The sequence below is a fragment of the Stegastes partitus genome, unplaced genomic scaffold, assembly GCF_000690725.1.
Source record: "Stegastes partitus isolate 25-593 unplaced genomic scaffold, Stegastes_partitus-1.0.2 Scaffold2320, whole genome shotgun sequence".
Classification (NCBI taxonomy): domain Eukaryota; kingdom Metazoa; phylum Chordata; class Actinopteri; family Pomacentridae; genus Stegastes; species Stegastes partitus.
Genome location: NW_007580051.1, coordinates 1 through 26862, shown reverse-complemented (window position 1 = coordinate 26862; position 26862 = coordinate 1). Strand labels below are relative to the sequence as shown.

Below are 26862 nucleotides of genomic sequence, written 5' to 3'. Positions count from 1 at the left end.
TCTGGTTTATCCCCTACTTCATATGTTTGTCAGATAACAACAGCAGCATCCCAAAAACAAACAAAACAAACAAACAAAAAAACATTTCTTCCACCTGTTTTTCCAAGTAAAACATAAAGAAATAAAAGAAAAAAGTAGAGTACGGCAGTAAAGAAGTAAAAGACAGAATGTGAAGACAAACCAAACTGTGAACAAATCAGTTTATTTCATTTCCAAGGTGAATTCATCTCTTTATGAAATCGTTAATTCTTATTCTCTAGGTGAAAGAATACATACATCAAAAATAGTCAATATTTTCTCCTGGCAGAAGGAAAGACAGACAGACAGACAGACAGACAGACAGACAGACAGACAGAGTGGTATTAAATAGAAAAACACAACAAACACACAGCTGCAGGCCGACGTCGGACCTCCTGCTTCGGTCGGTTCAGCTTCACTCCGACTCTCTGAAGCTTTTCTAATTCAAACGTCAGAGACTGAAAATTCCGTCTGAATGTTCTGGATTCAGACGACGTGAACCGACCGAAGTGGGTCGACGTCGGTCCCGCTGAACCCTGGCGACGACAGAAACGTCTTCTAGCGGAAACATCTCTAGAGAAGGTTGAACAGTGCAGTGAAGCCACTCTGTCGGACATCTGACCTCAGATCAGTGCTCACAACCAAACCTTTGTCACCTTTAATAAACGGAGGCGAGCCGAAGGCCGACGACGGACGAGTTCCGGTGACGGATTTAATCAGGAAAAGGAACAACTGTTGATTCTCTGAAGGCCTCGAAACGTTTGGCGTGAAATAAAAACGGCATGGTTCACATGTCAGTGGATGTACGTTTATAAAGGATTGTATTTAACGTCTGCACTCGGCTAATATAATAATAAACGGGATTCCACGACAGAGACGGGCACAAAAAGTAAAATATCAGCAAGAATCTGATATTTTCTACCCTTAATGTTCAGTTTACAGTCTGACGGGACAAAGAAAAGCAGAAAATCATCACATCTGAGCGACTTTAACGAACAAACGTGTGAAAATCTCGCAATAAAAAAAAAACAAATAGTTGATAATTAAGATTCTGGTTTTCCAACTGATTGATCGACTTAACCGTGCAGAGTTTACGGGTTTGTTCTGGCGCTTCACGACGACAGATTTTAACCGAACCGACAGAAAATTATTCCCCAAAACAGTGAGAATGAACTGCCTGAAGTTTCCTTTAAAATCTAATAACTCTGGATTTTTTTTTGTGCAAATATTTGGTTCTCTGAATGAAATCTGATCAAACAGTCGACTTATCTGGAGCTGAACTCTATAAATGACACAGAAGCATGATTTGTTTTTTTCTTTTACTCACGAGTTTAAAGAGAAATCCTGAAGGTTTGACATTTTCCAAACTTCTTCTAAAACGTGTTTAAGGCTTTAAACGAGTTTCGTTTTCGTCCATTTCCACTTTGACGTCTCAGAACGAATCGTTTTATTCGACCAGACGTCTTTTCTGTTCAGAATGACTCGATAAAAACTGACCCGTCACCAACTCGACGTCCGTCTCAGTGTACAAAAGGCAACAGAACGTGGACCTCTTTGACTCTGCGTCCTCGTCCGTGTGAAGGCCGGAACCAGGGTTTGGATCTGCAGTGTTTCAGCGATACCACCAGTAGTATTAGTGCAGGTCTGACTGCAGGAAACTAGCTAAACGAAGGCGGCGTCTGAAGGCGGCGGAGGGAGGATGGAAGCGGCGGATATGAAGTTCTAACTAAAGTGATCTGTGGAGCTACGTCGTGGTGATTGTTAACTGGAGTAATATATCTTTAAAACTATCGTCGACCATAAACATTAATTCATAATGCGAACCCAATATGGGTAAACAGCAAAAGTTTTCTCTTTTTTTTTTCTTTCTTTTCTTTTTTTAATATATTAACACATACGCACACTCAAAATAAACAAAAACAAACATAAAACGGCGACCTGCTCGCGTCGCGTTTTTGTTCTCAGCCGGTCGCCGAAACTTTTTCTTTCTTTAGGAAAAAAACGACACGATTTGAAAACATCAGACGAGGAAGGACAAAGAGGCCTCAGTGCAGGAAAAAAGGCGGGAAAGTCACGACTGTAACCGACCGTTCGTTAAGCCCCGCCTCCCTTAGTTACTGTTGCTACGGCTGCAGCCACTCACAGAGCGTCTGGACTTTTTAAAAGGTCTTTAATTTAGTTTATAGGAGTCAAGTACTGTATCTCATCTGCTGCTTTTGTTCTTTTCGCTCATTCGTCAGTCAGACTCCAAAACATTTTCACATGTTGCTGCTAAATCCAGCAACAGTCGATTATCAAAACTGCTGCAGATTGATTTTCTTTTGATCGACAAACTATTGCAACTCCTAAAAAAAAATGAGTCATTTCACCATTTTGTGCTAATTATCAGAGCTCAATCTCTGAAAATTACAGCTCGAAATGAGACGTAATAACAAATAATTGTAATTCATGATGGTGAAACAGGTGTTAAATTACATTCAATATGGAATTAAAAAGGTTTTAAATTTAAATTAAACCCTGCAGTTAGCTAAATATGCTAACATTAGCTCGATTACAATTAATGACTCAGATTTTTATTTTGAGTCTGTTAAATCGGTTGCGAGTATGATTGCTTCAGACGTGATGCTAACATGCTAACGCACTAAAACGTTATCGTGACCACCAGTTGGTGATTCATGCAGATCTTTTTTTAATTATTATTTGCTGTAAAATGATTTCTAATGTCTGATGAGTTTGGCTAACGTGACCTCTTTTACACAACTTTTACACAAATTTACTAAAAGTCTAGTAGCATCCAGGCCTGTAGGAGGCAGCGCGCCGCTTCAACGTTATGACAAATCCAAGAAATTCGGGTTTAGCGAACGATCGGTCCAACGGGACGAATTACAAACGTAACATTTGCATTGATCTGAACAAAAACACACGCTAGCGTTAGCAAAACAACAGTTTCTTGATCGTATTGAAATGAGCTGGACCCACTACAAATAACATAATAATGCTTTAAACACCCCACCAGCATCCCACAGCAGAAAACCAGCGTCCCCACACACAAAGCAGGAAGGAAAAAGAAAAACAAGTTTAAGAGTAGTAAATAATATTCCTGTAACTCTACGATGGTCCCGAATGACAGCGAACCGAACCATCTCTACCAACAAATATCCATTATTGCAGTTTTCTGTCATACATATCCACCATTATTCAGTTTAAAAGAGGTTACTGCAGTTACCCACAATCCTCTGTTCATCATCTCATTTGTACTTTTATGTTTTACAGCTTTAAACACCTTGCCGCTGTTTTCATAATATATTTTCAATAATTTAATCTCTTTCTTGCACAGTCATGCCACTTATTCTCTCTTTTCACTCATCCGTTTGTTCGATGTGATTTAAAAACTGCTTTTTTTTAATCTATAGGTGGTTAAAAACTCAAACGTATCAGCAGTTCTGGCACCTGCAGCTCATCGGCCGTTTAACGTTTGGACAAATAAATGAAATGTGCAAATTCAGGCCAATCTCCATGTGCTCAAAAAGCCTCCAGACAAAAACGACAAAGCGTCCAGACGTGTCGGCCAACGCGTTAAAGGAAGAGTCCGACAGTTTGGGGAATATCCTCGCTCGTATGTCTGCGTTAAATATGAAGCTGCAGCCAATTAGCTTAGCTTAGCATAAACACTGGAAGTGAAGGGAAACTGCTAGCCTAGCTCTGGCTCCACGTAAAAGCACTTTTGAAGAAACAATGAAGGCACTTTCAAATGACCAAAAATATATTAAAGAAGTAACCCAGACTTTCTTAACTTGTCTTCCTTTAGCTCTACGTTTTGTTTTATTTCCTACAAAATGAACCAAAACACTGTAAAAGAGGAAAATCTCGGGTCGATAACGAAAATAAACATCACAAATAACAAAATGGACTCCAAATCTTTCTAATCTTAAAATTATATTTCAGTTTTCAGCTTTTTTAACAGATTTTTAGTCGTATCTTGTTAAACTATTTACAAATATTGAAGCAGAAAAATGCTGATTTGTGGTTTCATTCTTTATCTCCTACAATCTAGACGTCTATAATAATATTTAAAGTGTTTATTAACCCTTGATATTTGTCAGGAGATCTAAATTCTCTGATAAAGTCATATTTTATATCATACATTCGGTTGCTCTAACTGGTAATAAAAGCACTGGTGAACATTTAATCCATCACGGTGCGCTAAGAAGCATTTATTAAATGTTTATATACGGTTAACGGATGCTAAATCGAGGGACTTTAAAACTCTGTTAAATGCTGAATTGTTGCTTTTATAGTTGGATTGTTGTTTGTATTATGTTGTGGTTTGGAGCTGCTAGCTGTTTCCAGTCTTTATGCTAAGCTAATGCTAACTAGCTATACGTAGACACGAGACGATCCAAACGTCTGAACTCGTGGATCCTTAACTTCTTCCCCAAAATGTCAAACTAGTCCTTTAGCTTGAAAAGCGTTAATGCTTGAGCTTTGAGGATTTTATCTGTGATCAGTGTTTTCCAGCTTCTCTTTTGGCACAAACACAACATGACTTAGTAAAAAAAAAACAAAAACAAGCAAACCAAACCCCTCATTAAACCTTAAACCAGTACCGTTATCCGCCATCCAGCAGTCAATACAGTGAAATTCTCTCCGAGGCCTTTTTTTTTTTTTACCCTGATGTCTTTTCTCCTGGACTTTGCGTTCGTCCCGGTCGGACCTTTTAGGCGTCGGTGTTGCCGTTCTCCTCCGGCTGCAGCTGCTCCTTCTCGGTGCAGTCGTCCTGCGGGGGGCGCACTCTCTTAAAGAAGCCCAACTGTAGAAGGAGGAGAAGAAGAAAGCGGATGCAAATCGCATATTTAGTCGTGAATGTGAGGTTTGTCCTGAACAGCGTGCAACCTTCTACAAGCTCTGATTTATGGCTCATTTCACCTCAATTCTCCAAATTTAAAAACAAAAGTTGATGTCTGACCGTCTCGTCTTTGTCTGTTTTGTTTTTTCTTTGTATGTTTTTCACTAAAACGGCTGAAATGTTTGGTCACAAGTGTAGAAATCCTTAAAGATGGACGGTCAGGTCGATGTTAGCGGCGTTGTCTTGGACCAACGTTTGAAGAGCCAGAACTGGAGAAATAATGCAGCTGGAGTTCTGACATTCTGCAGGTCCATTGATACGGACATGTGGTGTTTAATGGTGCAACCCTGCTCTGATAGAAGAAGACAAACCAGTTATATGATGGTGCAAGTTTGGTAGAAAAATGTCCACGTTTGCATTTATTCCACCAACCATAAAACCTGTTTTTCACCCTGAGAGGCTGATTGACACCAATAGGAGCTCTAAAAATGTAGAGTTTGGTACTTTATGAGAAAAAAAATGATTAAAAGTGTGTTTTTTTTGCATTTATGACCAATATTTGAAGATGCACTGAGCAGGTATGACGGTGAAACTGCTCCAACAGTGTCCCAACTGGAAGAGGTCCATAATACTGGTACTGGGCTGAAAGAAAAATCATCCGACTCATAGTGCTTCAGATAATCTCATCTAACAAAACTCCAATCCAGTTATTTCTGAATGGACTGTGAGCTATATATAAACCTCGAACACGCAGCAGCTCCCGGCCAATCGGTGGACACTCGTGCGTCGTGCCGTGTTCTGGTTTCTTACCTTGTACATGATGAAGATGAGCAGCGCCAGCAGCAGAAGTCCGGCCAGAACCGCCAGAGCCACGACCCAGCCCGGTACCGGGGGAGGGGTGTCGGCCACCCACAGCACCGCCACGCTCACCTGCAGACGCAACACTCAACGTTAACCCTTTCAGCACCACGTGAACGTGTTTTCCTTAAACACTGAGTAACTTTGGCTTGAACTTCATGATCAGATGTGGTTTTGATTAATCACTTGATTAAATTCTTTAGTCGACTTCGCATCATCACACATCTGGTGTCAATCAAAAGTAGACGGTTAAATATCTATGAAAGTTTCTTCCTGTCATATCCATACAGGTGTGAAAAAGAAAAGGTCCACGTCTTAACTACCAGGGATATATATTTAATTAATGATCAGTTCTTATACACAGACGTCAGCTAAAGTTTAGTAATTAGTCAGTTTTGATCGTTTAGAAACATTTTGGAAACGAAGCAGCGAAAATCACGTTTTCTGGAGATTTTTGGGGTCAAATGACGTCATTCTACTTCATTTGCATAATTCATTTCATGACTGAATCGCCTGTTCACATGCAGGGATTCCCACTAACAGACAATCAACATGAATGTAACAGGAAGTCGCCGTATACTGGAGCCGCTACACCGGAGCCGCTACACCGGAGCCGCTGCACCGGAGCCGCTACACCGGAGCCGCTACACCGGAGCCGCTACACCGGGCTGCAGGGTTGAACCGGAGTCCAGCCCGGTATAGCAGGCTGTAGTGTTGAAATGGTTAAATTCAATTTTTTTTTTGAAACTGGGGTATTTATTGAACCTTCTGACATATAAAATATTTTTAAAAATGCATTTATGAGTTTTGATTTGTGTCATTTCTGATGCATGAATGACGATCTGTGGTGGATTATCTGATTGCATACGGCAGGTTTGTCATGAAAAAACATCAAACCGATGATGCAGAGGTCTCAAAAACTCATGTATAGAGTAAACAAGTCTGCAGATCCACCTTTTACACATTCACCAGGTAGTTTAACACCTTAACGTTCAGTTTCACTTTAAAGTTGTTCAAACTTCAGACTTTGTTTTTTTTTTAAGGATGAGCCATCAGATGGAAAAATTACGTCTTGTTCACGATATCAAGTTGAATTAAAACCTTTTTTTAAATGTTGTTTTGTGAGTTTGACCAAATTTGAGCAGCATCGCTTGCATCAAGGTTTTAATTTCTAAATTTTTGGAAACAGGAAGTTTAAACCCAATGATGATGTTCACAAGTCAGTCAGATAATCTACTGATATCTCCGCAGCTGTGGTTTAAACCAGTCTGGACATAAACCTGCAGTCCTGCTGGTCTGAGACCGAGACAAGACTTTCAGAAAGTGTTCTTATAAAGTTTGTGTCTCTTTCCAGAACATCTGATGAATGTTTGAAGCCACCAGGAACCTGAATGACGGTTTAATAAAGCAGCAACGTTCCATATTTATTATATGAAACAGGCTCATGTGCACCAACACTCGTCTCTATATGTGTTGAAGCCTAGATCCTGATAATGACGCCTGTGTCTAACATTTAAGTCATCTACGTCCTCCGTAGTGCTCCCTGTGTTGGTAACGATAAAGACCGACTGTGTTGAATTCAGGAAACGTTTCTGTAAATGTCGATCAGTGTGTGTCTCACGGTGGTGCTGTTGGACGGCAGCTCCTTCTCCAGGTTCTTGTACGGCATCTCGATGACGGTGAAGGAGGCCGTCGACCGAATCACGTGCGACCGGTTCTGGTTCTCAGTCTGAAAAAACAAGAGTCACACGTCTGACAAACGCATCCCGGAGATCAAACCGCTGAGACCAAGAAAAACCTTCTTCTAGATGAGTTCCTGCAGAAGAGTTTACACGTAAACTGTCACCATTAAAATACTCTGAGGTGGATCTTTGGTTTCTTAGAGGATCTGTGGACATGAGTACGTGATGAGCATCGTTTATAATGACGAGGAGGCCCAGGCTGAACCGAATCTCATAAACAAAATTAATTTTCTTTTTTCTCGGTTAATCAGTGAGTTGCCTGGTTCACAAAATGCTGGTAAATGATGAAAAATGTCTGTTAGATGATGTTTTTTCTTGTCCAGAACTCAAAGATGTTCAGTTTCCTGTCACCGAGGAAGAAAGACACCAGAGAATATTCACATTTAAGACGCCTGAATCCAAAAACATGTGACTTTATATTCTTTTAAAAATGCACTCAAACCAAAGAACTGATAATCAGAACAGTCGGTTCTGGTTCTGACTCACAGAAGAAGTACGATTCTGCAGGAAAACAGCTCAGTGGGTTGATCAGATATCAGAAATAAGTGTTTGTTTACCCTGAGGAAGTTGTTGACGGCCAGCCTGGAGTAGATGAAGAGGATGGCGTTCTTCCTCCTCTCCAGACGGCCGACCTGACATCTCAGCCGCAGACACTCGGCCGTGGTGCAGTCCTGAAGACGCACAAAGAGACGCACAAAGAGACGCACAAAGAGACGCAACACCGTCAGTCATTCATGTCCAAACAGAAAACTGATGGAAGAACGTGTACGAGTGTTTTTCTGTGGAAGCACGATGTGAAAGAGGGTTAAAAATATCCCGACAGACGGACTGTTGAGGTGTTGAAGACGCAGCATCGGTTGTTGTCGGTAGGTTTAGTTCTTAATGTTACGTCACACAACAGAGAGCTGCGCTACGACGTGACTTTAACACATCCAGACTTTGTTTGTGTGAGTCGACTCGACTAAAACTAAAAACTCCAGTCAGAGAGAACAGGAGTCATGAAGGCAGGTATAGACTTTCTTTGTTAACTTTCTGCTTCAAACTCTTACAGCGTTCACATAAATGAGGTGATTTAACGCTTCATCTGACTCGTCTTCTGCGCAAAATCAACACCTTCTACAGTCAACCGGTTGTTTTATGTTTAACAATGAGGAATATAAAAACGTACGACCGTAGAAAATGCGGCTGGTGTTTCTGACAGCTGCACATTAGAACTTTAAACTTCATAAATCTAAACATGATGTCGTATTAACGTCCGTTTAGGTCTGATTCTGTCCCATGATCCAAGAAACTGATCACATTTTTGGCCAAATCAAAGTGAAATTAATGTTACTGATTGAATATTCTTTGTAATAAATACCAGCAGAATAATCAATGTTCCAATCAGTGTTCTATGAATTCTGCATCACCAGCTGATTACATGTAGGTTTCCATGGCAACGTGATGCATCCAGTGTGTGATGCTGTAACGGCACGGCTTCGTTTGGTGGTTTTAGTAACGTACAGATCAATAAGTTCACAGATAAAACATTTTCCATCAGCTGAGAATCTGAATCACTACCAGAGAATCATCAGGAAACGATCTGGCGAAAAGGAGACGATTCAAATCTGAAACTCTGAACAGAACCAGCATCAGTTGCCATGGTGATCTCGCTCTGCAGCATCAGTTGCCATGGTGATCTCACTCTGCAGCATCAGTTGCCGTGGTGATCTAGCTCTGCAGCATCAGTTGCCATGGTGATACAAATCTGTCTGTTTCCAGTGTTGCTGTGCGTCTGTACCAGTGTCTGCAGCTCGCCGGTTGCGTCTCTGGCCTCCAGGTCTCTCTTGCGGACGTGGTTTCGGTTCCGTCCCTCCGTCTCTCGCTCTCTGGGCGGAACCACGCTGGTGTTCTTCTGGGAGGTCAGCGGGTTCTGACACACAACAAAAAAAAAAACGCACATGAAGCTTGTACAGTGCAGTTTGGTGCCCAGACTAAAGACTAAATCCTACTTTTTCTCTCTTCCAGCTCTTTTTCTGGAGCTCCTGAGGGGATTTAAGCTGCTGTTTAGCTGCTAAACACTCCACTGTGTTCACAAGCTCACCTCTAACTGCACATGTCTGCTGCTAACAGGACGAGTAAAGTGGCTTTTCAGAGCTTTGTTGGACCCAAAATAAGCTAAAGAGACACATTTCACACCATCAGCTGTGCTTCCATGATGCACTTTTAGTGAATTTTGAAGTGTGACATTAGAAAACACTTCCTTTAGTGTTTTTGACTTTAGGAGACGGAAACACCTTCAAATAGGTTCTAATATTTAACTCAAATGACTGATCAGCTGCTTCTTCTGTTGTTTTCGTCTCCGGCCAGCCTGAAACACGTCAGAGAAAAGCTGACGTGACAGAATAACTACAACTTTCCTGACTGAAAACAACTACTGAGGACTTTTCTCCGTTTTCCCCTCGTAGACGACCAAAGTTTACGTTTGTTTTTCTTCTTATTTAAGTTTTTCTGCCACTTTCTGGCAACAGTGTGCAGCCTGATTTATTTAAGCAGATTCACTTGCTTCAAATTCCCTCAACAATTAGACAGAAAAACTACACAAATATCTATTAAAGTACTTAAAAACAACATCTGTAGCACTCAGCAAGCCAGAAAGAAGCTATAAAGTGTCTCAGTGTCGCCTGTATCTCTGTTTGTGTGTTTTTTCTTACGGAGACGTTCAGCGGGTTGATCTGCACTTCGGTGGTGCAGTTGATTGGTCCTTCGGTCTCGTAGCTGGTGATGTAGAGCAGAGAGCCGTTCTTGTACTGGTAGGGCCACTCCACGTCCAGCGATGCCTTGCTGAACGTACTGGGCCCGCTGTTCACGAGCTGGACGAGGGGCAAAGCTGGTTAGGATTCATCTCATGGTCAACTCACTTTTAACAGTTAGAAAAGCTTCAGTGGCTCAAAAATTGAAACCTCAGTTCATTCTGGAGTAAAATGATCCAGAAGAAGCTTTGAAATGATGAAACTCATCAACTGACTTCCAAATTTCACTCAGAGTTTACGTCTGAAATCCGTCTTTATCAATCAACGATCACTGTTTTATTCACGTCGCGACTTTCACTCCAGAAAACGAGATTTAAAACATTTTCAAACCAAAAACAATCAGTAAAAATCAACAAAACATTCAAAAACAACACAATAAAATCAAACCTCAAAGGGAACACGCTCTGATTAATTAAATACTGAATTTTAATAAGACAACATTGTTGTGGAATGACGCCGTCAAACGTTAACTCTCATTGAAATGTGCACTTTGAGATAACGTAGAGGACGAAGAGGCTCCAGACACTCACAGTAGTTTTCCATTTTAGTAATTTCTTGGAAATTTTCCTCACAAAGTCCTAAAAATTTCCTGCATTTGGCCGTAAATGACACGATAGTTCTAATAAAACTCTAACTTCAGTGGCACCAGACAGAACGTGTTCATTATTAGAGCACAAACACCTGCGTGTCATATTGGAAACTGCCAGAAAAAAATAGGAAATGATGTGCTGGGGAAGTAAAAAAATAGCTCCTGAATCAGAGGTTCACAGGAAAACAAAGAAAAACAAAATCTACCCTGGTGTTTCTATTAATTTGTCCACCCCGTTTATAACCAAGGAAGAGTGAAACAACAGAAACATCTCGAACACCCAAACTCAGGTGGTAACGGCTCCTTTAGGATATCTGGAACTCCCAACTAGTCAGTCAGAGCTGATGACGGCTCTTTGATGAAGGTGAAACGTCTTCAAGGAACTCAAGCAGGTCCAGCTGCTTCCATTAAACAACAGAACCACCTCTAACGTGTTCGTACCTCGTAGACGTGGACGATCTGCGGCCCGATGTCGTCTCCGACCACCGGAGGCTCTCTGGGTTTCCAGTTGGCGATGGGAAGCAGCACCTGACCGGGAGACGACGACCTGGAACAACGACACAACCAACAGGTTCTGTTTCTGTACGACCTGCAGCTAAAGTCACAAAAAAACTGTAAAAGATGATTCAAGGTTTGGTTTGTTTTAATTCCACCAAGTATTAGAGCCTCTAATAATACAATGAACTGTCTCTGTCCTCAGTGAAGCTTCGTTTCTCAGTGATCCATTAAAGCATAAATGACTGAGAGCTGGAGCTGCGTTTTACCCTCTGATGGAGACTTTGGCGAGGACGGCCAGCTTGGTGACGCTGGAGATCCGAGGGCTGGTGTTGTCAAACTGGTTGGAGCTGAAACACAAAATAAATCAACACAAATAAATGGACGGACAACAGGTTGTGTTGCTAAAAGCAGCCACAAGGGGGCAGCGTGGACAGAATAACTGTAATTATGAGAATGTATTGAGAGGATTTGTCTGGAATTAATACAAATATTTATACGACGGCGGCTTCTGTGTGAAAGATAATCATTAACTGAGTTAAAGGCTTAAGTTTGTTTAAGGTCCTTTATGTGAGGCAGCACCAGAGAGACACACGAGGAAATAAAAAACGACACATGGAGGTAAAATCTAAAGAGTAAAATAAAATAAAAGATAACCAATAATCTGATGAAACAGACTACTAGCAGCTCCAAACACACCGAGGGAGGCTCCTCTGTAATTTTCTGAAACCAGATGAGGCCTTCTACATTATTAAATTCTTGGTCCTCATCTGCACCGTTAAACCTGTTTATCAAATGATATCAGAGATTCGGTCCAGCTACAAACACCAAGAAAGCTGCTAATTAATGCTGACGACCTGCAGCTTCAATCTAAAAAAAACAGCAGCAAAATGTTGATGAAATGTCTGGAAAATACTCCCAAATTGTCCAAACAAGTCTGTAAAAATCTGAATAAAATTACAGAAAATATTCGTAATGTGTCTAAAAAATTCAAGGTAGTGAAATATATCAGAAAAAATATGAATAAAATAATAACAAAAATGTAATAAAATCTTAATAAAATAACTGGAAATGATCCGAGGTTAGAAACGATTGATAAAATAGATGAAAATATAAATAAAATATAACTGAAACTTATAAAAAAAATTTTTTATCAGAACGTTTAAAAAAGAAATTTAAAAAGTGGCAAAAAAATAAATTAAAAAAGTTTAAAAATCTGAAAAATGTAAATAAAATATGAATAAAGTGTTGAAAAAAAATATGATCTGGAAAATGTTAATAAAGACACAGAAAAAATTTAAATTAAAATGAAAAATTTTAGAAAAATTTTTAAAATATTCATAAAATAATAATAAGAAAAATATAAATATAAATAAAAAAATATGAATAAAATACATTTAAAAAGTGTTTTTAAAAAAAAGCATGATCAGGAAATTTTTAATAAAAACAGGAAAAAAACCTCAGAAAAATAATAATTAATTCTTTATTAAAATGAAAAATCTTTAAAATATTCATAAAATAATGACTAGATATCTGCGGAAAAAAATACTAATATGTAAAAGAGAAAAAAAAAGAAATCTGAGCATTGTCTGCATATCAAAAAATGTTGAAAATATTCAGAAAAAGTCTGAAAAATGTAAACTGATTACTGAACTGTTCATACACAACCCAGGCAGCGCTGCTTAGAAGACATTAAGATTTAAAATGCAACAAAAACGACAGAATTTCACCAAGAAAAGTCAGATTATAAATGATTTGTGGGTAAAACCAGCGACTTTAAAGGACTGAAATGGGACCAAACTCATTTTATGTAAGACTAAAACTAAACTCTGGTGATTGTGTGTTTATGTGTCGTGACAGAGCAGAAGGAGGTTTGTTGTTGAGCCATGATTCATTTACAAAACAATAATAAAAAAAAAGGCAACCCTCTGAAGGGCCAGTGAATGTGGCCGCGAGTGTCGGAGCGCCGAAGCAGAAGTGCAACCGAAGACGGCTGAACCCTCTCATTAACATACTTCCTCCATCTCCCCGCAGAAACACAAACAGAGGCTGAGCCGCGGAGGAATGCGACGCCGACCCAGAGCTGCTTCCTTCAGCTTCGGGCGTTTTGTCATTCAGATGAGGAGGAAGAAAAAAAAAAACGTCGCTTTAATTATCTGGTTTTAAAGTGTCGGAGTGTAAACGCTGGATCGGAGGTTTGAGTCGATTCTTCAGTCGTCGTCTCTTTGAGTGTCGTTATCATTTTGTTTGTTTATTCTGCAGCCTTCTTGCTCAGACTTCTTCTCTTCCTGCACGTTTTAAATCTTCGCTCGACGTGAAAACATGTTTCTGCACAGCTGGAATGTGAACCGCCGTCATTTATGTTTTCAAGCAACCGGAGAAAAATGACAGAAAATGAGCGTGTATTGATTTTCTGAGAGATTCCTGTGGAGCAGAGCGACCGGGCCTCGGTGTGGATCTGCTCACAGCGTCATGATTTATAATGTTACAGTACAACGGACCACAGTCCTCCTTAACCGTCGTGTTTTATTTTCTCCAGCGGGTCTCCGTTTGGTTTTCTGTTCTTAATAAAGTGTTTGTGTTCATCGCAAATCTGTCGCTGAAAAAAATGTTGATCTGTGTTTTTAATAAAATCACAAATGTCTTGTTTTGTTCTCAATTTAAAGTTTCCCGTCACAGAGGAGGAAAGGATCCAAAATAATATTTACATTTAAGTAAATGAAAAATGAACGGATTAATTTTTCAACGGATGCTGACGGACGACAGATTTACTCAACTTTAGCACCAAAATGTTGAAAAAATGGTCAGAAAAATATTCCTAAATTGTAAAATGTCTGTAAAATATTATTACAATTACAGAAGATGTCAGTAATATCTCTAAAAAATATGAGACAGTGCAACATATCCGCAAAATATCACGAAAATATTAGAAAAATATGAATAAAATCTTAATAAAAAAATATCTACAAAATGTAAACAATAAAAAAAAATCTGGAAAAATATCGATACAATTTTAAAAATATATATTATCTAGAAAATGTTAATTTTAAACATTTTCAGGAAATTATAAATAAAATATTATTCAAACTTCCAAAAATATTTATTGAATATTAAAAAATATCTCTCTCAAAAAATAGAAATAAAATATATTCGAGAAAAAAAAGTTGAAGAATACAAAGAAAGCATAAATAAAAAGGTCCCAAAAATATTCATAAAGTTTCGAAACATGATCTGAAAAATCTTAATAAAATGACTAAAAAAACATTTGAAAAATATTTTGAAAATATCAGAAAAAATATTAATTAAATCTTCACACTATATAAAAATACATATAAAAAAACTCTTAACTCAACTGATTAATTATTGAACTGAAATCGTGATTTGTGCCAAAAACAAGCAGATGACATCGACAGTATTTAACCAACCAGTGAGCTGCACCTCTGAGGGTTTAAAACTCTGCCAGCTTTCTTTCTTGACTAATTTCTAATTACTAATTACTATAAAACCACATCTTGTTTTGCTGCCAGCAGGCAGAGACGTGCCTCCCTTACTCCAGTTAACCAGGACTTAAATAAACATGTGTATTATTAGATATTTGTGTGATCTCTATGGCTTGATTTATTCAATTCTGTCCGAGGTAAAAAATAAAATAAATTCACCCGTCGACCCACCGTCTGCTCGTTTATTTGCTGATTGAAATCTGATGTTCAAACGAGAATATCTCAGGACGTATTAAAGGTAAACGCCTGAAATTTTCACAGTTATTTCTCATCATAACGTTGATTCAGAATTTATTGGACGAGCAGATGAAATAGTTTGAAGTAGGTGAACTGAAATATGAAATAAAACTGGAACAGCTCGTCATTCCTCCTCGATCAGTCGTGAAAGTTCAACACAAATAACTTCTCTTCCCCTTTTTGTGACCAAGTATTTCTTATTAAATAGTATTGTGTTGTGTTGTGTTTTGCGGTGAGCTGCAGCTACATGTGGGTCAGGAAGCACCTCCAGCTGACTTTTGCTTCATCAGTTCTTCTGCTAACGTGAGCTCAGAGACGAGACTTTCTAAATATTCTAACTCACTGATATTCAGAGACGATTTGATCTACTTGTCCAACACTACAGACTCTTAATCAGTGAATCAGTGACATAAAAAGAAAAAGCAGAGAAAGTTTCAGGCTTTTATCTTCATGAGCTGCTGAGATGTTGTCGTTCAAACAGACTCAACGTTCTCAGGAGGCTTTTTCCCTGAAAGTATTTGATGCTGATTTAAAAAAAGCTTCAAGCAAACAGAGACGATCCAGCAGGAAGGACTGATAATCTGAGCTGGGATGGATGGATGGATGGATGGATGGATGGATGGATGGATGGATGGATGGATGGATGGATGGATGGATGGATGGGATAAGTTGGCTGGGTTCTGGATAAAAACGGCCAATGGACCGGACCTACCTGACGATCTGCAGGTCGAACTTGACCGACGTGTCGTCCTCCGACAGCTGGTGGACACTGAACTTCAGCTCGGCCAACAACTGACCAATCACAGAGCGGGAAGAGGAAACAGAGGACCAATCAGAGAGCGTGGAGAGAGTCACAAAACCCCTTTAACTTCCTCTGTATCATCCTGTATAAACCCCCTGCAGTGTATTATTAATGTCATCTTAACACTCGTCTTGCTTCCTAATGTTTCTCTTTGTTTATCCTCCATCACTAAGCACCGCCCACACAGCACATCAGCTCCACCCTGGTTGACCTGCTGGTGACTCGCTGACCTTAGTTCCTCCTTTCATGGGGTTTCCCAGATCACACACCACCATCTTGGTCTGGTTCTCCTTCTTGTAGGCACAGGACAGTCTGGACAGAGTCTGTAACCAACAAAACACAACTCGTCACTTTGATTGATTGATTCAGTTTGATAATTCTGAGGGTTCTGAAGTCTTGTTTTCTGTCATTTCTACGTGGATATATGGAGGCTTATTCTGAACGAACATCAGAGAGACTCGTATCCTGGAAGATATGAATACGCTTCAGGTCTGAATGCGTCCAAGTCGTTGATAAAGATCCTGATTTCTGACTAGAATTCACGTCAGCACCCCTTTGATGTGATTATGTCTGAATTTGTAAAAAGGATAAACAACACAAATAAAACCGTAATAAATTTACTGGTAAAACGAATCTAAATCTTTTAAAATGTCTGAAATGTTGAAATTTTCTCCTTAAAATGAAAGAACAACAATCTGGAAAAAAGAATGTCTCTAAAATATTGTTAAAATGTCAAAAAAAAAAAAAAAAAGTATTTTGACAGCTGTGAATAAAATTAATGAATAACTTTCCAAAGATATTACCGAAATATCTGAAAAATATTTTTAAAATTTTAATAAAATGTTTTAAAAACACATTAATAAAATGTCTGAAAAATGCTTAAAAAATTTAAATGAACAAATAACAATCAGACAAATATAGATTAACTATAACTTTAATTAAATGTCTCTAAAATTTTGATAAAATTTTTTAAAAATTATTTAAAAAATTGTGGGACAACCATTAATAAAATTACCAAAAAGTACTAAAAAACATTACTGAAATATCAGAAAAAATATAAATATTTTCTTTTCTGGAAAATGGGGAATTTTTAAAAATAAAAATAATGAAAAAAATAAATAAAATATAAATTAAATGTCTCTAAATTATTGAGAATTCTTTTATTATTATTATTTCGAAAAATATTATCTGAAAACCATCAATAAAATTACCAAAAACTCCTGAAAGACTTCCCAAAATATCTGGAAAATACAAATATTTTAAAAATAAAATGTCTGGAAAATTAAGAAAATTTTAAAATAAAATTTAAGGGAAAAAAAGTGAAAATTACAAATTAAATATAAAGGAAATGCCTCTAAAATATTGATAAAATGTCATTTAAAAAATATTGAATAATCATCTGAAAAATATTCATAATAATAAAATAATAATAACAAAATTACTAAAAACTTTTCCCAATATATTTCCAAAATATCTGAACAATACAGATCTAATGTACTGAACGAGGGCTCGGTCACGTCACCTGACTGCGGACGACTCCGGTGAAGTCGGCCTGCTGCGGAGGATAAACGTGGAGCTCGGCCTCGTACGCTCCTTCGCCCTGATTCTCGGCGCTGACCTCCAGCGTCAGAGCGTTGTCGTCGCCGATGTAGATCTGCTCGCGGTCGCTGCACGGCAACAGTTTAATAATTTTAGTCTGAACGCTGTAAGATCTCACAGAATGAACAGGAAGCGTGAACGGTTCCTCACCTCTTCACCGACAGCTTGAGGTCGGGTTTGCAGATGTTGTCGTCTCCGCAGTCCAGCAGGATGTGAGCCTGACGGGAGGAAGGAGAGCCGGAGGGACGAGGGAGTAAAGGAAGGAGAGAAAACAAAAGACTCAGACAGAAATGTGACAACACCGATCGATCAAACCTGATAGCGAGTCGTGGCAAAGCAGGCAAAGACCATCACGTCACATCTTTATGAGACCTTTGACTGAACTTCATTTGCAGCCTTATTGTACTTCTTGTCATTCTTGTCGTGCTTCTTTCAGGCCTCTGTGCTGTCACAAGCACATATCTAATCTTAAGGGCCACAAAAGCCACAGACTTGTTGGCTGCTGTTTGGTTTTGGGGGTAAATGAGTTAATCAAACATTAACTTGTGCTCATTTATAAATCAATAACCACGTATGCGTCCTATAACTGGGTTCCATCATGTCATACCAGCACCTGTCTATCTGTATATCCTGCACAGTCATCACGTGATCGCCACGGTTTGTTTTTTTGACTACAACAAGTCCTGATAGAAGCCACCCGGTGCAGTCACTCACCTGCTTGGTGACGTTGGACGGCGCCGACATGTCGAGGATGGGCAGCAGCCCGGTTTGGTCGGCGGCCCGCTGGTAGTCCAGACTGTACTCCATCACCACAGAGATGGGAGTGATCTTATCCCGGAACTCACCGTCGTCCTGAGAGGGAGGGAAACGCACAGGGAATCAGACCAGGACGACACATCTGGATCGATCTCAGCTTTTGTTTTTTTTCTTAAATAATTAACTAAAGAAAAAAATGGAACTGCAGGTTTATGGAGATCTTATTTAAGAATAACTTCCATAGTTTTTAGGTTTATATTCGTACTGATTAAATGTTTTTGACACCAACTCTGAACGTTACCTTAAAACTCAAACGTACAGATCATCAGATTAGTGACATACAAGGCTTTTGTGGACTTCTAGGTGCTTTAAGGAACATCCACTGAACAGATACTCAAAAAACTGAACCTAAGACTTGAACTACTCAGTAAACTGTTCAACGATCTGCAGGTTGTAGCGAGCTGAACTGAAATCCGTCGACTCTTAACACCTGTGCGTCACTTTAAGGGTTCAAACGCCAGGTTGGATAGAACATCCTCCTTAATCAGCGTCTCTTCGTCAGCTCCTTCGGCTCCTCGCTCACCCTGAGGAAGACGTCCTGCTCCTCGCAGGCCGTGGTCCCGCCGTTGGACACCGTCATGTTCTTGGAGTACTGGAAGCTGCGACTGTGGAGGAAGAGGGCGCGCTTGGTCGTCTCCTTCTGCTTCAGGCGGTCCAGCATGAGGTCCACGCGGAAGTCTGATGGGAAACAGAGAAGACGACGAGCCAGTGATGCACCGTTTGATAGGTTGCAGAGAGAAGGTTTCGATAAACTCTCAGCCTCAGTAGAAAGAAGAAAGACTGTTCTAGTTATTGTCTGCACTTGGTCGACCGACGTTCAGGCTTGAAAACGGCGACCGCGCTGGTTGCATTTCAGTTTAGGAGGCAGACAGAAGTCATATCAGAGAGGTTTGTTCTGGAGAAACAGCAAACCAGCTCCACGCTATCCTCTACGTTTCCCTCTGATTGCTCCAAACATCTGAGTTTTTCTGGATAAAAGCTTTCACAGCATATTACAGTCACACAGTTCTTGTTTCCAGGTGAGGCTGAGGACTTTCTGAAGAACCCTCGTAGCTGCTGGAAGGTTTACTTACTGAGAGTAGCAGGAGCTCCGCGACCGCTGGCCTTCAGGCAGTACTTCACCTTAAAACTGCAAAACACAAAGACACAGAGGAAGCTGTAGCACTCAGAGAAACGAGTGTAGTACGTGTAGCTGATAGGAACAGGATCAGATCTGACCACTCATTTAGCAAAAAAATGGCAGGAAACAGGGTGAAACCGGCAACAGAATCTGCACAACACTCGTAAACATCAGTAATTGTTACTAAATGGGTTTAATGTGAACAAAACTGAAGAGTAATGATTACAGCTTTTGCTTTTATGGGGTGAAATACGAAACACAAAACGAGGAGAGGTGGTCGTACTCTGAGTCGCATGCCAACAAAAAACTGACTAACAAACGGACAATTTCAGCCTCTTAGAAATCTGAGACAACAATGCAGCTTGATCAGAAGGTCAGAGCAGAAGGTAGTGTAGACGGATGACAACAATCTCTGTCACACCACCAAGATATCTACGCCCAAACAACAAACTGGCATTTACCGATTTCCACCTCTGGGCGTCTTCAGATGAACCCTGCAGAACTTACCAGGACACGGGAGTGCTGGTACCAGGCAGCTGGCAGCTCTTCTCCTCGGGGTTGATGATCTGAGGCGTCATGTCCAACGTGGCGTTCACGCTGATCACCGGACGCGCTCTGGAACACGAAAACATTTTTTTACTTTGAGAAACGGAACTCACGGGAGAAAGACTCGTACGTGCGGCGGAGACATTTCTAGATTGTTATCCACCAGAAGAAGAGCTGCGGGTAGAGCAGAACAGCAGCTCAAGTCGGTTCTTTGTTGTGATTTCAAAGCTGATTTATGAGGGATGCTAACCTCCTCTAAAGCTGCCGCTGAATCTAAGAGTAGGTGTTGGATCATTGTGGGTGCAAAGGGTTAACGCACACCAGCTAAACGTTTAGGATACAACTGTCGGGATAAACGAATCAGGAACGGCAGTGCACCGCTGCACTGAAAGGCCTCAGCGCGTCCTTAATGGCGTCTATAAAGCCAGTAGGAGCAAACTGAAGGAAAACAGCAGCTCTTTGATATCAGAGGTGGCCTCGCTCATTAAACCCATCGGCAGACACACACGCGGTCGCAGCGTGTGAGCGCGCACACACAAACAGAAGCACAGTATGATTGAGGGTTTGATTACCTGTACAAAACAGCTTTGTCTGCTCCAAACACTCCCACTATTAAATCTGGAAGACAGAAGCAAACATCAGCAGTTCGCCCGCCGCCCGCTGAGCCTCTGCAGATACGCGTCTGTGTGTGTTCATACCTGGATATCCATTCTGGTCTATGTCAGTGTTTCCGTTCATGGAGTACCCGAAGCTAGGCGGCATGTAGCTGGACGCCCATTTGCCCTCCAGGACCTGAAAGAGGAGGCAAATTATTTAGTTTTTGGGGCATCTTGTTTTTGTAGTTTAGACCTTAAAATTTAACCCTGACTTAAAATCTAATGTCATTTTTTCGTGTGTTTCTGTCTATGTTTGTTTTTTTAAGTTATTTTTTGGGCCTTTGTGCCTTTATTGGATAGTTTTAGTCAGAGAGAGACAGGAAAGCAGGGGAGAAGAATGGGGGGAGGACATGTGGGAAAGGGTCATGAGCGGGAATCGAACTCATGACCTCCACATTATGACTGTAGCCCTGCACATGGGACGCCAGCTCGACCAGGTGAGCTATAGCGGCGCCGGTTTCTGTCGATGTTTAACAGCGTTTCACATCATAAAGGATAAAAATTCAACAAATTCGTCTGCAGAATTGGAAAAGAAACATTTCATTTATCTACTGCAGAAACCTGACCATGACCTGGTTACTGGAACGGACTGAACGCTGGTGTTTACCTGAGAGGGCGTCGAGTCGGGCCCCCGCGGGCCGCCATTATGGATGTAGACCAAACCGTTGCGGTCGGGGCCTCCGTAGGGAGCAGAGATGGCCACATCTGGAGGAGGGAAAGAGACGCGAGGGAGGGGATTGGAGGGGTCAGGCAACATCTTGTAATCTTTTACGTGTGTGCAGAGAACTTTCTCCACTAAACCGTCACAGTGAGGATTATCTGGTTCATGAATTCAAAGGGCCGTGTGGGGCTTCAGGTGAGCATTCAGTCCTGATTAACTGTAGATCAGCTGTGGACACCACAGACGTGTACTTGTTGTTGTTATTAATATACTCCGAGGACTCGGTTCCACACATGTGCAGCAGGTCGGCCTCTACGAGCTCCGGTCGTGCTCATTGCTGCCCTCGTAGCGCAGTCGGTGACACACACTTGGGGCTTCACGTGGACATGAGAACTTGCCGATGAGGCTGAATGTGTTTATTTTGTGCATAATGGTTTGGCTGCACCTCACTATCGTTCTGAGGGAAAACGTTCTGGCTTGTTTGCAGTCCTTTAACCCTGTGAAACATGAAATAACTGCCAGAAAATTTACATTATTTGAAGCTAGAGTACTAATTGAAAAAAACAGAAATACAAATTTGCATATTTGAGTTTTTTTTTTAATAAATTTTTGCTATATTCTGCATTTTTAGTGCATGAACTACTGATCCATGGTGGATTATCTGTGTGTCCGACAGCATACATCAGAGGTTTATCAGGGAAAAAACTATCACACTGATGATGTAGAAGGTCTCAGAAACTCATTTATCAAATACGACTGACTTGGAGTTAAAGGGCTAAACCAATCACAAATGTGTGTGAAGGGCTAAACGAAGGCGGTGCTCCCTCAGAGTAGTGACTGGTGGAACATTTACATGGGATTTGATAATCCACTAGGACGCTGCAAACTCTTTAAATTGTCAGGTTGCTGTTCAGAGGCTGTTGTTGTTTCCATTTCCCATCATGAAAAGTGATGCATGCAGCCAGTGGAAGGACAAAGTTGTGTGAAGCTAGTGGCCAGTTTCACACATGCACAGCACATCCATGTCTACTGCATGTATTCGGCTTGTGACGGACTCAAATTGTGGGCGATGTGCCAACTCTTACAGACATGGGAATGGGGGGAAAAATGCACCCGTTAATACTTGTGAATGCAGACAATCTAACACAAGCCTTTATTTTGCGTCTATGCATGTACTGTTGCACACACAGACGGTTTGTTCTGCACATGCTCGCTACTGCAATGTGAGGATGCAGATTTTGGGCTGCACGCGACCTTTGTTGACTCTGCAGATGCTGAAATTTACACCACTGAAGGCTCTCGCCGATGCTGCTTCAGATGCTACACAACGGGGGTCCTCACAAAGACAGAAAAAGCGAACATCGTTTACCGTTGTACCCGTCCATGTCCAGGTCTCCCAGAGCGGCGATGGCGGAGCCGTATCTGGCGTAAACCTCCGACCCGGTCAGCATCTGAGGCGGGTGGAAGGAAAACCCACTTCGACCCAGATAAACAGACACCTGGAGAAAACACACACACATGCTTGTATTATTATTATTATTTCAGAGAGAGATGAAGTTCATAATGCAACCAAAAATAACTCAAAAGCAATGAAATTCAACAGCAAATTAAACAAGACAAACCCCGATTAAAAGGATTGTTTTTTAAAGAAGGGTAAAAGAAGTAAAATAGAACGTAAAAGTCTATAAAAGTTCGATTAGAAACGACCATGGAGGGCTACATGTGACTAAACGGTCCCTAGTTTAATCAGATAGTTTCTGTGATGTTCAGTCTTTTATGAGGAACTTTATCTATCAGATCTGGCGGCTGTGGTTTCTGATCTGCTTTCTTTAAAGACAACAAACAAAGAGCAACAACGTCACCGTACCGTCTGTGAGAATGAGCTGATCTGAATTTGTGAGGCAGTGAAGGTGTGTTACGTCCTCATAAATCGAGGTTGTACTCCAAAAATGTTGTTTTTGTTTTTAAAAATCCCTCTTTTTGTTCTGTATAGACAGTGTTCCCTTGTGTTGCTGTAGAGGAGGATGGTAGCTCTAAAAACTGCTGAAGTCAGTTTTAAACTTGCATTAAAGCTGCAGAACTAAGACAGCTTTGTTGCACGAGTATCTTTAGCACTGTGGAGACACCTTATTAGCCTGATAGCATTTAGCATATTAGCATGCTAAGCTCATCTGTGCTTCTGCTCCATGTGCATTTGTTTTTTATTAACAGAAAGCTTTATTGACCTAACATTTCTACATTTAGCGACGCTGTTAGGATGCCATTTCTTACCTGTCCCACCTCCCTCAGCTTTCCATCCGAGCCTCTGTCCATGAAGAGAGGAGCTCCGACCAGCAGGTCCACCAAACTGACAACACAAACAGATGAAGAACATGTGAACGATCAGACTTTCAGGGTGCTGCACGGCAACACAAACTGTCCTTCAGGCCGAACACTGAACACCGAACTCAGAAAGTTCTGATTGTCCGATACCTGCATCCTTTACATTAGCTTGTGGTCTTCTCCTCTTGCTCCTAATTGGCGCGCTGCAGTGTTTTACGACACGCTGCAAACCGCCGGCTGTTATCAAACTGCAGCTGGCAGAAATGTGTGTCAGCCTTACGTGTTGCATCGTCTCTCATTCATTGTATCTGAACTGCTCGGCTCTCGTTTTGGTCGATTCAATTTTGCCATTTTAGTGAATCTGCTTTTGAGATCCTGCGTTTGCACTTTGAACTGGATTTGACTTGTTAGAAAAGTCAGATAGATTGATGTTAGATAAACCATTCATCATGTGACGCAATATTAAACAGACAATTAAAAATAACTAATGAAGATTCTGTCCAGGTGTGACGATAATCAAACTACTACTTTGCCAGAAGAGAAATAAAAATATTCTGATGATGCAGCTCAGGACTCGATACGAGGACAAGAAACTTAGAAAAGTACAGCCTGACCTGCTGTTAGATCCTAATTCCATGTTGGGAATAATTTATAAGACAGTAATGAAGCTACTGCTGTCGTTCCATGTGTGTAGATATTTACAACTCGCTCACATTGATCCTGCAAGTATTTAATTAGCTCAGAGGAAAGACTCCTACAAACAGCCGGAAGCAACCAAGTAAACTTCAGGATTGCATTACCGTAATGTCCGGACTATGAGGGCACCTGAATATCCTCAGTCTCTCTCGTCGGTCTCAATATCACTTTGGTCTCGAGGCAAATTTGTAAAACTCGCAAAAATCCATAATCGCTGTTTAAGTCGCAGTGTTCAAACCGTGTGAAAAAAGTAGCGGCTTATAGTCCAGACATTACGGTAATTATTGGAGCGTCTCGTTAATCCGACCTGTTCCAGTTTGTGATAGATGTGAAACTGTAGAACTAATTGAATAAATGCAGAAATGCTTCACTTAACTTCCAAATGTGCTGTCATTCTGCACGTTTGTTGACAATCTGACCAGCTCTGACCAAATAAAACTGCTGCTTTTATAGAAAAGCGAGCGGCGTTCGCATTCAGGCACGAAGCCGACGCGTTGGGATGCCGTCTGAAATGGGTGTAAAGTGCGTTTTCATCCACCTGTTGTTAATTTATATTTCAATTAAAGCATGAAACATTTCTACACTCCCCTGAGGAGGCATATTAAGTTCGATAAAGGCCAAAACAGACAGACTTAGTGAACAAATGTGACTTTTAGATGTCACTCAGGCTTCCAGTGAAGAGATGCAAACATCAGATCTGTTGTTTCCTCTAACAAACATCTAAATGTTTACCAGCATCCTGACCTTGAATCAGTGCATCTTCTGTGTATCTCCATAAACAAATCGACTCGTGTTCACACAGCAGGACTGAAGGAAAATCCAACATGTGCATCTTCTGCAGACTGAGGTTAGTCAGCTGGGTGGATTTTTTAAATTCTTGCACACTATTTTCATTGGAACAAGAGCTCAGACCATACAGACGTCCACCTTCTTCCGGTGCGACGACCCGTAAACTCTTCACTCCGGCACTGACACCAAAACTCGTCCACAAAAACCTGATCTGGAATCTGGTTTCACTTAGAAGCGCCTTCAAAGCCGGAGGTGTCAGAAGGGCGGCGCGAGGAAGTGCTGCTGCAGCTCCGCGGGGTTCGCCAGAGGACGACTGAGGTTATAAAAAGTCCTCATGTGCCTTTAATTTCAGCAGCCGGGAGCCTCTGGCAGCAGAAGAGTCTAGTTTGTTAAAGCAGGGAGAAGGAACCGGAGCAGACTTACCCGTCGTTGTTGACGTCGGAGGCGGCAACTGAATGTCCAAAGTAGGCAGCCATCTAGGAGACACAAAGAGAAATGACGAGTTAACAACGATTTCACTTTACTTTCTGAATCACATCTTTTAGTAATATTTCAGTTGATTCTTGGTGTCACAATTCGATTTAGGACAGATTCTCAAATTCTAAAATTGATCCCAGGTCACTGACTCCAATGAGATCATGCAGATTTTCTTTATGTACACTAAGGTTAATGCATTAATTACAGCATTTTTCAGCATTTCTTGCGCTTTAAAGTTTTAAAAATCAAAGTGGAAACTCGCTGACTGTCACTCTGCTGCTTCTGGAAATCAAATGTAAACCTCAACAAAGAATATTAAAGCCGTTTCTTTAGCGGAACTCGTTAACATCAATAACAAATGGATTTCTTTCCAATATTAATATGAATTTCTGTGTAACAAACACGCAAAATGACATTTAGATTTGTCAGAATATAGTAATCCAAATGTTTACTGAAATTAGCTGGTTCCTAATTATATGGAATAATAATTTACGAGTGCAAAACAAAACCGTACTCGACTAATTTTGGCAGCTGTTAGCAAAATGTGCATTTAAAATCCTCAGTATATGTGTAAAAGGATTTTTTTTATAGGCGTAGAAACTATTTGTGATTCAAAACAAGACTTGTACAGGATTGTGAGGAGGTGTTGCAGATCGAATGAGGTCATGTTAAAGCTCCAGTGAACATCATCATCGTCACCATTTTAGGATCATTTAAACAGCGAACCAGCGAGTCGAGACCACGAGACGGACCAGATACCAGGAGCGAGACAAGAAGCTGAAAGGGTCAGAGAGGAGCAGAAAACACCGAGGCCTTCAAAGAGGGAAGCAGGAAACTGATAAAGGAGAGTTCGGCGGGTTCAGAGGGAGAGTTATGGAGGACGGACAGGAAAGTGGAGAGGAGCTCTGTCATTATCTCCTCTGATGACAGCCTCCGACTCCCTCGCTGCTGCATCAGCACTAGTTTACATTCCCACTTCAGGTCAGTGATAACAAGCTGCTCCACACCTGGAGGAGATCCTGACTTTCCTTCTCGTTGACTCAGAGCAGGAGCAGCACGGCGGCTATTTTACAGACGCTCTCGGTTCACATGATGCTGCAACTACTTCTTATATAATGTTTATTTCTTTAGGGTTCAACAGACAAATTACTCTGAATTAGTGACGTAATAAAGATAATAAAATGTTGCACACCGCGTATTATTAATCTACTACTTACTTTTCTATTCTAGCCTCATTTAGCTGCACTATTGTGGTTTTCAGGTATATATCACACCTATATCTTGTTGCTTTTCTATGAGGC

At 40.7% G+C, this 26862-nt stretch overlaps 1 protein-coding gene across 1 annotated transcript; it reads right to left on the bottom strand.

The window, feature by feature from the left end:
• Nucleotides 1-183: 183 nt before the first annotated feature.
• On the bottom strand, nucleotides 184-25576 carry itgav (integrin, alpha V). The gene is made up of 22 exons (XM_008304783.1): nucleotides 25508-25576; nucleotides 23549-23624; nucleotides 22647-22776; nucleotides 21224-21321; nucleotides 20659-20752; nucleotides 20533-20578; nucleotides 19922-20029; nucleotides 19368-19423; nucleotides 18818-18972; nucleotides 18193-18330; nucleotides 17629-17696; nucleotides 17402-17546; nucleotides 16110-16202; nucleotides 15790-15869; nucleotides 11610-11690; nucleotides 11287-11392; nucleotides 10158-10316; nucleotides 9245-9376; nucleotides 8022-8135; nucleotides 7344-7451; nucleotides 5675-5794; nucleotides 184-4828 (listed from the first exon to the last, which is right to left on the bottom strand). Exons 1-22 carry the CDS (start codon nucleotides 25558-25560, stop codon nucleotides 4736-4738), a joined length of 2253 nt encoding a protein of 750 aa, XP_008303005.1. The 5' UTR covers nucleotides 25561-25576; the 3' UTR covers nucleotides 184-4735.
• Nucleotides 25577-26862: the final 1286 nt, after the last annotated feature.

Coding starts and splice junctions, on each gene's coding strand:
- itgav (XM_008304783.1), bottom strand. CDS start 25,560: ATGGCTGCCTACTTTGGACATTCAGTTGCCGCCTCCGACGTCAACAAC. Junction 18,973..19,367: donor CGGAGCTCCTGCTACTCTCA/GTAAGTAAACCT, acceptor GTTTCCCATCAG/ACTTCCGCGTGGACCTCATG. Junction 10,317..11,286: donor AGATCGTCCACGTCTACGAG/GTACGAACACGT, acceptor CCCCTCGTCCAG/CTCGTGAACAGCGGGCCCAG.